The 17102-nt window shown below is 45.7% G+C and overlaps 2 protein-coding genes across 3 annotated transcripts in view; both read right to left on the bottom strand.

Moving 5' to 3' along the window:
* Nucleotides 1-1195, bottom strand: part of TBC1D9B (TBC1 domain family member 9B) — a 44964-nt gene extending 43769 nt beyond the window's left edge. For both annotated transcript variants that reach the window (XM_079701677.1, XM_079701678.1), the window contains exon 1: nt 1074-1195. In XM_079701677.1, the coding sequence (XP_079557803.1) occupies nt 1074-1191 (118 nt within the window). In that variant the 5' untranslated portion in view covers nt 1192-1195. The remainder of the gene's footprint in view (nt 1-1073) is intronic.
* Nucleotides 1196-10789: 9594 nt separating this feature from the next.
* RNF130 (ring finger protein 130) overlaps nt 10790-17102 on the bottom strand; it is a gene marked incomplete at both ends in the record, with an annotated part of 128280 nt that continues 121967 nt past the window's right edge. Inside the window, one exon of the mRNA XM_079701685.1 lies at nt 10790-10899. Within this exon, the coding sequence (XP_079557811.1) occupies nt 10790-10899 (110 nt within the window). The remainder of the gene's footprint in view (nt 10900-17102) is intronic.

Raw genomic sequence — 17102 nt, 5'->3', positions numbered from 1 at the left:
AGAGGTCTCCTATGGGAAGCTTCTATCTGCATCTGGTAGGACTGCATTAGCTGCTAATGTTTAAAATTAGGACATTTCACAGAAAATTCTCTTGATAACTGGAAGACCTGTCAACATTGGGCCTGAGGTCCTAAATGGCAACAATGGGCCACCCGAGGAGCGCAGGCACTGGTCTGGCCCTAAGACTGACCCAGGTCTGCTTGGGAGTGCCTGGGGTAGGTCCTGGAGCATGAGGGACCTTGGACGACACCGGTAGAGGGAATGCCCAGTAGGCATCCCCTAGATCCCAAATGCCACACACTCCAGGAGGTGCCTGTCTGGTCTAGTCCTGTGTAGTACCCAGACGGGCAATGGGGCACCTTGGCTGGTTCACCGGAACACATATACTGGTGATTCGGCTAAGCCGCGGTCTGCAGCTCCAACGCACCAAGAAGCAGGAAAGGTGGGTGAGGAGAAGCTGGAGGGATGGGGGCTGAGGCCAGCAGCAGCTGGGAGAACTCTGATCTTGCTGAAAAGGCAATTCTTTGGTGAGTTGGGAATGAAGGAGGCAAAAGAAAACGAAGGCTTGTGTCACTTGACCCCTCCTCGGAGGCACTTGCAGAAACTGAAGCAGAAGCAGAGGACGGGAAGATCTCGCGGACTTTCAGCTGTGAAATCCCCTTCCAGGAAGCTGCACACGCCTCCGCTAAGCACCGGGAAGCTCACGGGCAGCGAGTCCGGGCAGAGGCCGCCTCCACCCTTCTCTTGGCTGCCCTGGTTGACCGAAGTCTCCCCACCCGCCTCCTAACGCGAGCCCATCTGTCTTCCTCGAGTCCCTGGCCCCGTCCTCACCTCGCACCACCCCACCCCGTCCCTGCCTCCCACCCGCGGTTCGCGTTCCTACCTCCCACCCCCCACTCAGTGCCGGCCTCGCGCCCCCAGGCCCCCGCCGCACGCGCTGACGTGCGCGTCCGCAGTGACGCGCCGAGGCTGGGCCTGTCCTGGGCCGCTAGTCCTGGGCCCCGCCGCCCGGCGCCCCCTCCTCGCCCGCCCCGCGGCGGCGCCCACAGGCCCGGTCGCCGCGCGCCTCTCACCCGTGAGGCCGCCGCCCTTGCCGTGGCCCCGGCGCCGCTGCAGCACGAAGAAGGGGTTGGCCCGCTCCGTCACCCACAGCGCGTTGGCCACCAGCACCTCCTCCGGGCCCAGCCACATCGTGGCGCCGTTCACACCGGGCCGTGGCCGGCCAGGCGGAAGCGCCGCCGTAGTCACCGTGCGGAGCCGAGCGGCCGGGGCGGGGCGGGGCGAGGCGAGGCGAGCGGGCGGCGCCCCCTGGCGGCCGCCGGGACAAGCGGGCCCTTCGCTCTCCCCACCCGGCCCCGCCCACCCGCCCAGTCGTCGTCGGGCCACAGGCCGGCTTAGTCCGGCCGTGTCCGCTTCCCTTTCGCCCTAATCGCTGCAGGCCCCTGCGATGCAGCCTCATCTAGGAAGAGTGGCCAGGTGCCGGGGCCACGCGCCTCTGGCCGGAATGGTTGAGTCCACGGTCCACATTTAGCAGGGCTTCTGGCCTTTTGTAAAAACCCATCCAGGGTTTGCGGGGAAAATGTAGAGAAACAGCATTTGGAGATACAGTTTTGGCTGATTGTGCAGGGCAAGCCAGTGCGTGTTAACATTGGAAAGGGTGGCTGGAAAAGGGTTAGTCGATTGTGGTAACTCAATTTTGTCACTTGGGCCTAAGACAAAGAGAACCTCCGGGAGTCCAGGACAGGTTGTCAGGAAGCCCTGAGGCTGGCAGGGTCCTCAGAAACCAGTGCAGTCCCTCACTTGATAGATGGGGTCACTGAGGCTGAGTGGTCTTGGGGTCGGGGGCAGGGCCTGCCCTGGGGCCAGCAGGGGCTTCTAAACGGGTATGGGGCGGGCGGCAAAGGGAGGCTGGGGATGTGGATCCCTGCTTTCCCAGTTCTGGCCTGTAGGGGTCGACCGCCTCACAGTCCAAACATTGACCCTTTTGAGTGAACGAGGGAGCAGTTAATGCCGTCTGGGGCAATAGGCATGAATCCAGAATATCCAGGGCTAATTGGGATGCAGGATCTGGCTTGAGGCCGCCAGAATCCGGCAGGAGGCCAGAGGGAAGGGGGCACTTTAGAATCATCCCTGGAGGTTTAAGGTGTTTTGTTTTTTAAATAAATTTATTTATTTTTGGCTGGTTGGGTCTTTGTTGCTGCGTGGGCTTATCTCTAATTGCGTTGAGTTGGGGCTACTCCGCTGCAGTGCGCGGGTTTCTCACTGCGGTGGCTTCTCTTGTTGCGGAGCACGGGCTCTAGGCGAGCGGGCTTCCGTAGTTGTGGCATGTGGGCTCAGTAGTTGTGGTTCGTGGGCTCTAGAGCACAGGCTCAGTAGTTGTGGCGCACGGGCTTAGTTGCTCCGCCGCATGTGGGATCTTCCTGGACCAGGGCTCGAACCCGTGTCCCCTGCATTGGCAGGCAGATTCTTAACCACTGTGCCACCAAGGAAACCCCAGTTGTCTTTTTGATTGCTGAGCTGTGAGAGTTATTTATGTATTCCAGACACTAGACTGTTATTGGATATATATTAAGCCTACTTTCATTATTTTAAATCCAATCCCCACTCATTTACCCTACGAGCTAGATATTTTAAGATCCATATTAAAGAGATAAAACTGAAATCCAGACAGGTGAAGTGATTTGCCAATTTCATACTAATAATTGGCAGAGGTAATATTAATGTCCAGACCTTTAAGGTTCCAACTCTATTCTACATGTATTGGACATTTGCTGTTTTTGCCCCAACATCCTTTTTTTCCTGTGCAGCATCATGATTTTGCTGTGGCAACCACACCTCACAACTCTCAGCTCCTATCTTTCAGGTGAAGCTGAATGCACTCCTGGGCTGCAGAAGTAGAGCCCATGTTGGCCTTAGCTAATGGCACATTCTACCTCTGTGACCATGGTGGTTCATTGATGTCCATGTGCTTCCAACCAAGCCAATCAGGGTCAAGGAGATGCCATCCTGGTCTCCTGGGGAAGTAAACCAGCTCTTGTGCTGATGAGGCTATGACCTCTCTGAGCCTGAGAATGCAGTTTACTTGGAGGAAGCAAGGCTAGCAAATGTGTCCTGGTGTCAGTGTTTGAGGGTCAAACCATGCTATAAGTGACATAAGCATACCCATGGCATTTAAGCTTTTGTGAGACACCATACTTCTCTTTGGCTTAAGCCAGTTTGGGTTGGGGTTTCTGACATTTGCAACCAAGAGTCCTCACTGATACAGGTTACCACCAACAGTACTCCATGTGGCCAATGCATCTTTTTCAATAGGTTTTTATTGAAATGATTATATTAGCAAATCCCACACATACAGGTATACACTATTGGAATATAGGTATATACCATACAAGTTTACTACTTAATTATACTTACATCAACCATACATTTCAAAGGGCTAAGATCTGATTGCCAAGAAGTCAGCTCACATTCTACTTGCAGGTGCCTGTGTTCTAGACAAAGTAACCCCCCTATAGTGAACCCCCAAATTAAGCTAATGATCAATTTTGCTTCTTGGATATTCGATGTGTATTCTTTACAGCACAAGCTATCGAATGGTGAATTAAATTTAAGTGCAGTTTCCCTTTCATCCCTCAAGGTGGACAATGTCATTAGCTATATTTAGGTATATCCCAAGCCTCCCCCACCCCAAATTACCTTTGCTACAGTTAGAAAAATAGTTTTGTAACTCACCCTCTGAGATGTTGTGCATAGTTAGCAGGAACCCAGAGTAAGAGGAACTCTTTGAGTGACCTAAATATGAAAGCAGTAATTTTGATATGAGTATAAAAGCTACTGAAGGTAAAAAAACAATTGTGACATATGTGGCCTAGGACTTGGACCAACTCCTTCTCTTGTACAGGAACAGGATTGTTCTATTAGGTGATGGTGTTCCCCATATTCCAAATAGCATGTCCTAGCTTGGAGTCTTTTCCTGTTTCTGTAATCACACTGGTCAAGTTTCCTTAGCCAGAGCCATTGCTGCTCAGAAGTAGACCCTGCTTTCCATTCTCAGCTTAAGATACCAGATTCTGGCCCCAAGCATGGTCCGAGGGTGCCCCTCATCTAGCTGGGTCAGCAAGACAGGCCTGGGCTGCTAGGGGATGAACAGACATAGTGCCCTCTCCACTTCTCTCTAGGATGGCACATGTCATCTCAGGCTGGGCACCCAGCAAAGCAGCTGGGACTCTGGCACTGGCCGCACCTACTGACCTGGTCCACGTGGGATGCAGTGGCAGTAAGCAGTAGGCAGTTAGCCTTTCTGCTTAGGAACAGCTTACTCACCTGGGAAGGAAATGGCCAGAGGTGTGATAGTCTACCTACCCCACATCTTTTGTATTCCACAAACATCTTGGCTCAGTACCACCCAGTCACTAAAAAACTCTTTTAATATCACATAGTGTAAATATCCTTGGACCAAATTATGGATGAAGGATAATTCTAAGAGCAAATTAGAGTTCACTTTGTGTTGGGTTAAATTTGTAAAAACTAGCTCAGAACATTCATCTGTAACTAATAGCTGTAAAGAGAGCTGGAGAGAGAGGGTGATAATCAGCTGAGGGATAAGGAGCTGCTGAAGGCCAGTCAGACTTGCCAGATGACCGGCATGCCTAAGTGGACTGGTGACAAATGAGCCATTTCAGCCCAGCATTAAACGATGGGGGGACTCTAGAAGCTGTGTCCCAGGGGATCAAGGGCCCACTGCAGCTGAGAAAAAGGTGCTAATGACATCCTCCAGCTCTCGGCTTTTCCACAGAAGAAGAATGTGTGTGGTTTTAAAGGTGTTCACAGCTGAGCTGGACGCCACCCTTGGCTTGAGCGTGCAGGCTCTGGCAGCTGCCTCTGAGCCACCAGAAATGCTTCCCCAGGCCTGTTGTTCCTGAGAAAGTCACTCCTTTCAGGCTGCCAGACTGGGTCTGTCACCTCAAACCTCCGTCTTTTTGAGTATATGCATGTGGAAGAGTCAGTGGGAGGGACCAGGAAAGCCCGGGACAAGTCTGAGTGACTCCAACTGCACTGAATCCTTCTGAAACTTTAATTCTCAAGTTTGTATGAAGTTCAACGTTTCTTTGTTTTTTGTTTGTCATAAATTATCTTCCCTCTTCCCCAAGTCAGAGTGAAGAAAAAAATGGCTTGAGCTATGGTGGAACTGCAAGAGGCAAAACCCCAGATAAGTCCCAGGTGGGTCCCCCCAACCCCCGCCCCAGGGCCTTGTGAGACCATTAGAACCAAGTCTGCGGCAGACGTGTCCTTTTAGCAGTCGAGACCGGCGGCATCGCCTCCCCTCCGTGGTCACTGAAGGCTGGTGGGACGCAGCTCTGGAGAACACAGGTGACTGCTTTTACCCTATGTCTGGTGAGGACCCACTGGATTCTCTTCTTCAAGGCTCAGTCTTTGAGGATCTTTCAGGGCACCCCTAAGAAAGAGGGCAAACCTCCTGACTTGACTCCCAGAGGAGTGATAGAAGCTGGCCAGTTTGGGACATGGCCCCTGTGGGAGAAACCCTTCTTCCTGGTTGTGGGAACTGGCATGCTTTGCTTTTCCTGCTGCTTTGCAGGACAGTAAAAAAAAAAAAAAAAAAGCACAATTCTATGAAGGAAACACAGGCACCTTACTTCTGTATCCTTCTTTCTGAATTTTCTCTGATGTTATGAAACAAAATCTTTCAGGCGTTTTCCAGTCCTGCTGAAAGGATCTTAACCATCGACGGATGTCAAAGGAACCAAATACTCGACATTCATTTCATCCTTTTCCAAATGGACTTTGGAATGATTTGCCAACAAAGCCAAAAGAAAAGGCAACACTAGATGCATCCCACTTGTAACAACTGCCTTTAACAGGGAAGAGACACTTATTTTAAGCTGTGGGTGTCGACTCCCGTATGTGGAGCTGGGAGTGAATGCTGAGTTTAATAACTCCAAACCCCATCTCTGGGCGTGAGTGAAGCTGCTCCTGGCATGGCAGTGAGGTGAACACCACTTTTCTTGAATAGGGAAGTTACACTCAGTGGTTTTTCTAAATCAGTTGCTGTCTACAGCCCCTTCTGTCCTTAAATATCAGTGTCCCCAGGGCTTTATCCCAAGCCTGTTTCTCAAATCACTGGGTAGTTTTCACCCCATTCTGATTTCCATCATCATCTGAACTTAGCTAAGGAACCCCAGGCCTGGCTGGACACCCACTCTGGGAGATTCTAACTCCAGTGAGTGTGTGTGGGAGGGGGGAGAGGAGAGATTCGGGGCACCTGAGGGACTGGATTACATGGAGACTACTTTGGTAGGTGTAGGTGACATGTACATTTAAAACACAGCTTCCCAGGATTCTGAGGCACAGAGGGGCCTCACCAAGCCACTGCCTGAGATCCAAGGTTACATCTCCGTGCCTCCCCTAGAGGTCCCGCCAGCCCCCAGATCTAAAGTGTCCCCACAAGGGCTCTCTCTCCCTGTGTCCCACCAATAACCACTGGGCCACCAAGACTGGCGCCTGGGCTTCCTCTCCAATCTCACGGCCCCTTCCTTTCCCACCGTCTGACCCCAGTACTCAGGCATTGCAGGGCCTACCCGGCTCACCCTGACCCCATCTTCCTCTCCTTCCAAAACAGAGGTTTGGGTCCTCCCCACAGCAAAGCCGTCCCTGCCCAGGAGGTGAAACCCACGGCCTTGCTGGCCTCAGCTTCTCTTGGCCTGTCTTCACTGGGGGTGTAGCATCCTCGGCAACCACAGGTCCTGTTGGTGGGGTCCCTGTGCTGCACTGCGCCCTTCCATCTATGCCCTGAAACCCTCTCTTCACCATTCACCATCATTTCAGTTGGGCTTGTATCCCAGTTGGTTGTTAATGTGCCAGTTCCCATAACAGCCAAAATTTTAATGATCACTGGATTCAACTTAACTCCCTGTATGTGTGTTTGGTACATGGTGAGAACTTACTACCTTTTTCCTTCTAAATGCTGCTTCCTGGAAATAGTGCTTTTGTTTCACGACATTTATGAGCAGCAACCATTGTCAAGGTGACCTGACATTAACACCATCTCCTTGTTTTCCTACAGCAGAACCACTGCCTAGATGATAAAGATGAATAGCAAGCAAGATAACATTTTGATTTTTCTTCAGTTAAAACCAGTTTCATTTAACATGTAGATCAAGGAAAGAACTGGATGTGAGGGATAATAAAAGTAGGAGAAGAGCTTATGAAGTCCACAGGAGATATCAAGTTAGTCAAATTTAGTAATCCTATTTTGCTTAAACCCTTTGCGGCCGCATCTTTCAGAAGCTAGGCTGTTGCATGCATCAGTTCAAACCGGTGTTCAGGAAAGTGCTTCATTATGTTCCTCTGAGCCAGGGCTAAGGAGGGACCAGGAGATGGAGCCTTTCTTCCAAAGTGGGACTCACCAGACTTTGTCAGGTGGTATTAACCACCTGGTGGTGGAACTTGTCTTCCCCTGAGGCTGTAGAGGCGGGCAGCCCGGGACAGACATGCTGCCCACTCACACCACCAAGCCAGACCCTTGTACTGTGGACAGCTTGGCTGTTATCTGGCCAGCCGCCTCTCCGCTCTCCCGAAAATAACAGGAAAGGAGGGCTATGGGCAGTTCTTCCCTTAGGAAGTTAAAAATCACCAAATTGTAAGCGTTTGCATTTTAACTGTCACAACCGAATTCCTCGCAGATCAGCTGACGGGTCTGGCTGCTCCAGACCCCGCTCCACCCTCGTCCTGTGGTGCCTGCTGGTTCTGTACCCAGCTTGGCTTGGAGACAAGGTAGAGGCCTTGCCAGGAGGAAGAGGCTGGAGCCAGGCCCAGCTCAGAGCAGTCCACTGGAGGGACGGAGGGTTTGTGGTGTACGAAGCCCACTCCTCCGCTGCTTCCACTCTTCAGATAGGACTCCCCACCCCTTCCCCCCAAAGCCCACAAAAAACAATCAGAGGTTATCATATCATTCCTGGCTAACGATCACTGCAGCCGGAAGACTTGCAACAACTGAGATACTCATACAGGGCAGAAGCGCCTCTCCACACCCCCACTTTGCCACATGGCCAAGGCACTCGGCTCCCCGCACCGCAAGCTTCTTACGGGCAGGACTGCCCATGGTGAGAAGTGCCTTCTCGCAAAGTTCACAGGGCAAGCAGCCCCTGGCGTCCCACCCTCTGCCAGGGTCCTGGGGGTGGCTGGGCCGAGGCTTTCCCCTCGGCACAGCAGCCAGCGAAGCTCTGTTGTTTGGGATGAAAAATGCTACCCTCGCTATTCCTGGAGTATATGACCTCCCCGGAGAAGTTACTGCCTCTCCTGACAAAGGCAGGGCATTCTCTAGCTGAGCAGGAAAGTGGCCCCAATTTTTAGGAAAAGGGTGTTGAGCTGGGATCTGAAGCACTATGCTGAGAGAATTCCCCTGTCGGAAATGCCTCCTTGGTTATTTGGCAGTGAATGTGTGCCTAGATTTACCAGAAATTCAAATATTATATTAATAGGTGGACTTTTAGGCACCTGAATATTTAATTTCATCTCAAGTAATTTCATTTCTTTTCAGTAATGTCTGGAGTGAAATTTAATGTATATGCTTTTTTTTAAATATATATGAAATGTAGTGTTTTATTTATTTATTTATTTATGGCTGCCTTGGGTCTTCGTTGCTGCGCCTGGGCTTTCTCTAGTTGCGGCGAGCAGGGGCTATTCTTCATTGCGGTGCGCAGGCTTCTCATTGCGGTGGCTTCTCTTGTTGTGGAGCACGGGCTCTAGGCACGCAGGCTTCAGTAGTTGTGGCATGCGGGCTCAGTAGTTGTGGCTTGCGGGCTCTAGGTGTGTGGGCTCAGTAGTTGTGGCGCACGGGCTTAGTTGCTCTGTGGCATGTGGGATCTTCCCAGCCCAGGGCTCAAACCCATGTCCCCTGCATTGGCAGGTGCATTCTTAACCACTGCGCCACCAGGGAAGCCCCTGTATATGCTCTTATAGGATTGTACTAATCAGAAGAAAACACTCCATTCGGATCTGAGTTCTGGTTCAGGAAACAAGGTCATGATAGGGACGACATAGTCAGAACTGAGCCATTTTCTCTGTCAGGTGAGCCAAACCAAATATAAACGCAGGTGAGTGTCTGGAACCTCTGGCAGACCGCGTTCTAATCTCCTTGAGACATATTCTCTCACTGTAAAGCCAGTGGGGCAAACCTGTCTTTCTGAATAGTGTTCTCTTGGAACTGTTTATCAAAAATATTTTTACAGTACAAAGACTATAGTACAAAGGAAAACCAAACAAAAGCCCTTGGTTAAAGGTAAAAAGAAAAAGCTGCTACAACCTTAAAACTCTGCACTGTTTCAGCCTCAAATGATAATAACATGCTTCTGGTCACTCGGAGGTGACGTCACTCCCTGGTTCTCTGAGGGGTTTTGTTCCAGGCACAACTGTGTCTGAGGCATCTTAGCGACACATCACAAGAGGAGAAGCCAGCTGCACATGAAAAATGGCAAGTGTTCACTTCAAACTCTGTTCTACAGAGTCAATACAAATCGCAGGGCAACTCTGCATGGCGTGCTGCTGGATCTAGGCATATGGAACTGAAGTTTCCACTCTCATACAAGGATGTGAGGATTTGCATTTACATCTCTCCGTAGCTTATATCGATGGGAGAAACAGGCTGAACTATGGTGTGTCCTTAAGCAAAAAGTATGCGTAATTTGTTTTATAAATTTACTCACTGTGGTTCTGTGTTGGGATTACTCTTAGGATACATGTTTCTTGCGATGTTAACTTGATGTCATCCCAGGCATGTGGGAAGAGCATGTGTGTCCCTCATGTCTGCCATGCTGGCTACCAAGGCTTTCCTGTAAGCTCCTGTGCCTGCTTCATGCTGAAGCTGAGGCTGATGGGAGGGGACTGGGCTGGATGGGTGAAGACTGAAGACGGTTGCTTATATGGTATGTAACAGCAAGGAGGTGGTTTGGTTTTCTCAAGAAAGCACTCAGAACATTCTGATTTTGACAACCACTGGCCGTCACCTGGGGATCACCATGCCCAGCTGGCCTCCTGGGCACTATCTCCCCATACACCTCAGCAGTTGCCAAGAAGACAAGTCCACTGGCCTCAGGGACAGGGCCTTCAGTGTTTCAGTGGTCACATAAGCACTCGTCACCTTATGTCATGCTCTATGAGGGACGCTGGCAACAACACAGACAACTGCCCATCCTGCACAGCCTGCAGCTCCACTGCAGTGCGCTGGGTCAGTCTCAGAGGAGGGACAAAAGGCAAGGCTTTCTCTTAGGAACCTTTAGAAAGAGGTCCTTTAACAGGAAGTAAAGTAAGAGACAGGAAAATACAGAGTGGGCCAAGGAGCAGCAACTTGTGCCCCGCAGCAGTAAGAAGCAGTGCCTGCAGGCTTTCGTATGCATTATAAGTGGGGGCACAAAAGGTATTTAAAAACCCCCAGCGGCAAACCGACACAGAATAGCATGTGATTATTCAGAGACACGTTGGCAATGCAACATTAACCCCTGGGCCCCGCCTCTTCTCTGGAAACAGCCAGGCTTGCTGGGGCCCATGTTCAGTGGCTAGCTTTGGGTAGGTTTACGGTGCCATGAGGCTACCTGGGCAATAATGTTGTCCTCAAAGCCTCACCTTGGGGGAACTTGGCAATTTAACCCTGAGCCCCAACCTGTGCTTGGAAAGCACTGCCATTCTTCCAAAATGGACACTGACAGAAGAATACAAAGTAAGAAAGGTGATCATAAATCAAATCACAAAAGAGGTGACAGCCCATGTTTAAAAATCAGGTTTTGTTCTCATCATACATGTCCAAAGAAGGTTCGATTGTGGAGAATTCACTTTCATACACCAGGCTCCGAGGGGACAGAGAGTTCCGATGAAAGAAGTGACCACCTAAAAAAGGAACAAGGAAAACAGACTTAATAGGTCGTCAGGCCTATGCTCCCCACATGGCCTGAAGGAAAGAACGCAGACTACTTCAAAGCATCACATTTTCTCAAATATCTCCATTTTGGGCTCTTATCATGAAAAGAATACAGGCATCCCTCAGTGTAAGCACACTTTAAACACGTAAATTCCAGTGCTTGGATCCACAAGAGATTAACCACTGGAGCTCTTCAAGCAAAAGCTGCCTGTCTTTTTCTTAAGAGAAAAAGACTCCACTTATACATTTGAAGACTTCTGTCTGGGGACACACGGTCACATGGAGAACTCTCAAACCTCCTGTTTGAGCACCTGTTCTGGGCTGAGCCCGATGGTGGGGGTAGGGTGGGCACAGAGTCATCAGCTGAGCAGACTGACAGATGTGACTTTGAAGCTCTGATAATGCATTAAAAAGTTTTTATTTATATCAAAGTTCATTTACATGGTTAATTCTACACATGTTAAGACCAGTGATCTCCAGTCCTCCTTTCTCAGACAGCCACTTTGAGTTGATCCATGTCCCTAAATAATATGCCTGTGTTGATCCTTCCTAATTGTTTCAGTCTTAGACTTTATCTACCGCACTCCTCCTATGGAAAATGAGGGTTTTTCCCCTCCCTGCTAACACATCCACACATATTTTCCATTGCCCCAATATAACTATATTTTGATTAAAAAATTCAGTGTTAACAACAAGGTCCTACTGTATAGCACAGGGAACTATATCCAATATCTTATAATAAACTATAATGGAAAAGAATATTAAAAAGTATATATATAGATACATACCTATATATCTATATATATATCTGAATCATACCAGAAACTAACACAACATTGTAAATCAACTATACTTCTTTTTAAAAAAAGATTTAGGGCTTCCCTGGTGGCGCAGTGGTTAAGAATCTGCCTGCCAATGCAGGGGACACTGGTTTGAGCCCTGGTCCGGGAAGATCCCACATGCTGTGGAGCAACTAAGCCCGTGCACCACAACTACTGAGCCTGTGCTCTAGAGCCGGCAAGCCACAACTACTGAGCCCAGGTGCCACAACTACTGAAGCCTGCGCACCTAGAGCCCGTGCTCCGCAACAAGAGAAGCCACTGCAATGAGAAGCCCTTGCACTGCAATGAAGAGTAGCCCCTGCTCGCTGCAACTAGAGGAAGCCCGCAGGCAGCAACGAAGACCCAACACAGCCAAATAAATAAATTAATTAATTAAAAAAAAAGATTTAAAAGATTGTGTCTACATTATTTGACTATTTGTGCTATTCAGAGCTGATCCATGCTTACTCTGGTCCTTCCTTTTCTGAACAACTGTTTGTTTTTACAGCCTTATTGAAGTACATGTAACATACAACAAAATGCACATATTTAAGGTGTACAGTTTGACAAGTTTGGACATATGTATGCACCCCTGAAGCCATCACCTGAATCAAGATAGTGAACACCTCCATCACCTTCAAAAGTTTCCTGGTGTCTCTGATAATTCTTGCACTTCTACAATTCTGCTCCTATCTCCAGGTAGACCACAGATTAGTTTGCATCTTTCTAGAATTTGATTTAAGTGGAATCATATGGTAATTTATTGGCTCTTACAAATAAAGCTGATACGAACATCTGCGTACAAGTCTGAGTGTGGACATGTGCCTTCCTTTCTCTCCGGTAGGTACCTAGGAGTGGAATCACTGGATAGGTGTATGTTTACTTTTCGAAAATGGTTGTACCCCACCAGCAGTGAATGAGAACTCCAGTTCCTTGGCATCCTCGTCGGCATTTAGATGGTAAATTTTTTACATTTCAGTCATTCTAGTAGGAGTGTTAGTAGTATCTCATTGTGGTTTTAGTTTGCATTTCTCTGATATTTGGCATCTTTTCCTGTGCTTATTAGCCAACTGTATATCTTCCTTTGTGAAGCCTTTTTGTGTGTGTGTGAAGCCTTTTGTTCAAATCTTTTGCCCACTAAAAAAATTTAGTTGTCTTCTTATTATTGACTCGTAAGAGTTTAAAAAAAAAATTCTAGAAACAAGTCCTGTGTAAGATATATGTTTTGCAAATATTTTCTCCTGGTCTGTGGCTTGCCTTTTAATTTTTATAACAATGCCCTTTGAAAAGCAAAAAGTTTTGAATTTTGATAAAATCCAATTTATTGATTTTTCCTTTTATAGTTTGTGCTTTTTGTGTCTGAATAAAAAAATCTTTGCCAAATCCAAGGTCATTAAGATTTTCTCCTATGTGTTCATGTTTTATATTTTTAGCTCTTACATTTAGATGATCCACTTCAAATACATTTTTGTATATGGTGAGAAATAAAGGTTGAAGTTCAGCTTTTGCCTATGGATATTCAATTGTTCCAGCATCATTTGTTTAAAAGATTATCCTTTCCCAATAGAATTGCCTTGGCACTTTGGTTGAAAATCCATTGATCAATGTGTATGGTCTTTTTCTGGGCATTATTCCAGCAATTCGTTTGTCTCTCTTTACACTAATGTAACACTGTCTTGATTACTACAGCTTTTTAAATCTTGAAATCAGGTATTATAAGTTCTGTAACTTTGTTCTTATCGTTCAAATGATATGATGGGCAGGGAGGAGAGGAAGGCTGTTATAAGGAGTATAGACAAGTATTAAATGAAAGCATTTCATGCACTAGTATGAGTAGTAGGACCATTTCTATTTTCTTGTTTAACTTTCCTATATTAAAAACTTCTGCATTTAAAAAACTGGGATGAATTCAAAGATGCTTACCATCTGTATAAGCAGACTTCTTAGAGGAGTCCCAAGTAAAAGATGGGATCTTTGATCTCTGACAGCTGAGTCTCAACCCTCAGAGGAATCTGCATAGTCCAACAGGGCTAAAGGGTTAAAGATTTTTTTTTTTTAACTTGGTTGCACAGGGTCTTAGTTGCAGCAGGCAGCCTCCTTAGTTGTGGCCCCAGGGCTCCTTAGTTGTGGCTTGCAAGCTCCTTAGTTCTGGCATGTGGGCTGCTTAGTTGTGGCATGTGAACTCTTAGTTGCGGCACGCATGTGGGATCTAGTTCCCTGAAAAGGGATCGAACCTGGGCCCCCTGAATTGGGAGCTCAGAGTCTTATCTACTGCACCATCAGGGAAGTCCCAAGGTTAAAGATTTAAAAACCAAACCAAACAAACAAAAGAAACCCAGCAAAAGAAGAGGCTTCCTGCTCTGCAGGAAGAACTAAAGCTGTCAGAAGTGGAAATGACCTAACTTTTTGTGTTAGTGTACTGATCAGCTGACACCAAATCTTTCGTAATAAATAATGGGTCAGAATTTACTCAGTAATCTACCCAGCTATTAACCAGTTTACTTGAGAAAAATATAATATCAAGAGAGGAACACACAAGCAGCTGAATTTCAGAGAACGGCATGATGCTGGCTTTGCCAAGAAAGCACAGCATATTTTTCAACACCTGGAAACATCCTATTTACTGATTAACTGATTATTATTATTTTTGTTATTGGCTACGTAATGTTATTAAGTAAACTCTTGAGGTATAACCTATATACAGATGTGCACAAAGTATAAGTATACAGCTCAGTGAATTTTTACAAAGAGAACACACCCATGAAATCACTGGATCAAGAACTAGAACCCTACAAGCACCCCACAAGGACCTCTATTGATCCCAGTCACTAGGTCCTCTCTTCTCCTCCAAAGGAAACCACAATCCAGACTTTTCAGACCATGGTTTAGTTTTGTCTATTTTCAATTTTACATAAATAGAAACAGAGTATATCTTCTTTTGTGTCTGGATTCTTTCAGACAATATTATGTTGTGACATTCATCCACGTCATTGAATATAGCAGTAGTTTGTTCATTTTCACTGCTGCATGATATTCCATTGTATGGAATTTATTTATCCCGCAATTTATTTATCCAATCTTCTATTGATGGACGTTTGCTTTGTTTCCATTTTGGAGCTATTATGAATATTGCTGTTAGGAATATTCTTGTGTTTCTTTTTTGTACATGTGTATGCAATTCTCTTAGGTAAACTAGGGGTGAAATTACTGGGTCTTAGGGTATGCATATACTGGCAGTTTTGGAGATACTGGCAGTTTTCCAAAGTGGCTGTAACAATTTTTACCCCCCCCAATGGATAAGAATTCCAGTTCTATATCTACACTAATTCTTGATATTTTCTGACCTTTAAATTTTTGCACTTCTGGTGGGTATATAATGGTATTTCATTGTGGTTTTAACTTACATCCCCTGATGACTAAAAAGGATGAGCACTTTTAAATATGTTTTTAGGCTATTTGTACATCTTGCTCATCCTGAAACATGTATTTATTTCTTTTGCTCATTTTTCTATCAGGTTGTCAGTCTTTTCCTTCTTTATTCTGAGTATGAGTCCTTTGTTGTAAGTATTACTTATGACATTATATAAGTAATATATGTATTACTTATTACTTTGCTATAAGTATTATAGGTTTTCTTCTAAAGTAGTATATTGTGATGAACAGAATTTCTTAATTTTAGTGTGGACCAATTTATCTATCTTTTATTTTATGGTTAGTGCTCTTTTGAGTCCTGTTTAAGAAACTGCCTATCCCAAGGTTTTGAAGATATTCTACTTTATCTTTCAGAAGCTTCATTGTTCTACCATTCATATTTAGGTCTATGCTCCACTTCAAATTCATTTTTGAGTATGGTGTGAAGCAGGAATCAAGATTCATTCTTTCTTTATAGATATTCAGTTGATGCAGCACCACTTATTGAAAAGACCATCCTTATACTCACTACTGTACAGTGATACCTTCATATGATTCAAGTGTTCATAAATGCATGGTCGTTTTAGGACCATATTCTGTTCTATTAAGCTATTTGTCCATCCTTGTATCAATACCTCATAATCTTAATTACTGTACCTTTATAAAAAGTCTTTTTTTTTTTTTTTTTGCTGTATGTGGGCCTCTCACTGTTGTGGCCTCTCCCGTTGCGGAGCACAGGCTCCGGACGCGCAGGCTCAACGGCCATGGCTCACGGGCCCAGCCGCTCTGCGGCATGTGGGATCTTCCCGGACCAGGGCACGAACCCGTGTCCCCTGCATTGGCAGGTGGACTCTCAACCACTGCACCACCAGGGAAGCCTATAAAAAGTCTTAATATTGAGTTCAGTAATTCCTCCACTTTATCATTCTTCAAGATTGTCTTGTTATTTTTGGCCTTTTAAATTTCCATGTAAATTTTACAATCAGCTTGTCAAGTTTTACACACACACACACACACACACACACACACACACATACCTACTGGGATCTGATTGAAACTGCAGTGAATCCATAGGTCAATTTGGGGAGAATTAACATCTTTATAATATTGAGTCTTATAACCTATGAACCTGGTATATTTATTTATTTCAGTCATCTTTAATTTCTCTCAATAATACTTTATAGTTCTCTGTGTAGAAATCTTGCACATATTCTTTTAGATTTATTCCTCAGTATTTGATGTATATTTGATGCTTTTGTAAATGGTATCTTTTTTAAAATTTCATTTTTAATTGCTTATTGTTGGCATATAGAAAGCAAATTGACCTTGCTAAATTTACTTATTTATTTTAAGAGCTGATTTGTGGAGTCTTGTGGAGTTTTTACATATACTACTATGTTGTTTGTAAATAGTGACAGTTTTATTTCTTCCTTTCCAATCCTTACATCTATTTCTTTTTCTTGCCTTATCATATTGGCTAAGACTGCCAATAAAATGTTGGAGAAACCACAGGAGGTATCTTGATTTCCAATCTTAGGGAAAAGTTTTAAATATTTCATTATTAAGTATGATGTTTGCTGTAGTTTTGAAAATACTCACTATTAGATAAGGAAGAATGGGTGCTGAATTGCAGCAAATGTCTTTTCTGTATCTATTAAGATAAAAATATGACTTTTCACTTTCATTCTGTTAACGTGTTGAATCGCACTGACTTTCAACCTTGCATTTTTTAACAAATCTAACTTGGCTGTAATTTTTCCTACTTATATATTGTCAGATTCATTTAGCTAATATTTTATTTAGAATATTTGTATCTATATTCATATAGTAAATTAACTTGTAATTTTCCTTTTTGTAATGTCTTTGTCATGATTTGGTGTTATGCTGGTCTCAGTGAAGGACTTGGAAGTATTCCTCTTTTTCTATTCTCTGGACAAATT

Source organism: Hyperoodon ampullatus (genome assembly GCF_949752795.1).
Source record: "Hyperoodon ampullatus genome assembly, chromosome: 4".
In the NCBI taxonomy this organism is placed as follows: Eukaryota; Metazoa; Chordata; class Mammalia; order Artiodactyla; family Ziphiidae; genus Hyperoodon; species Hyperoodon ampullatus.
The sequence above is the reverse complement of the archived record's forward strand: the minus strand, read 5'-3'. Positions and strand labels throughout refer to the sequence as shown.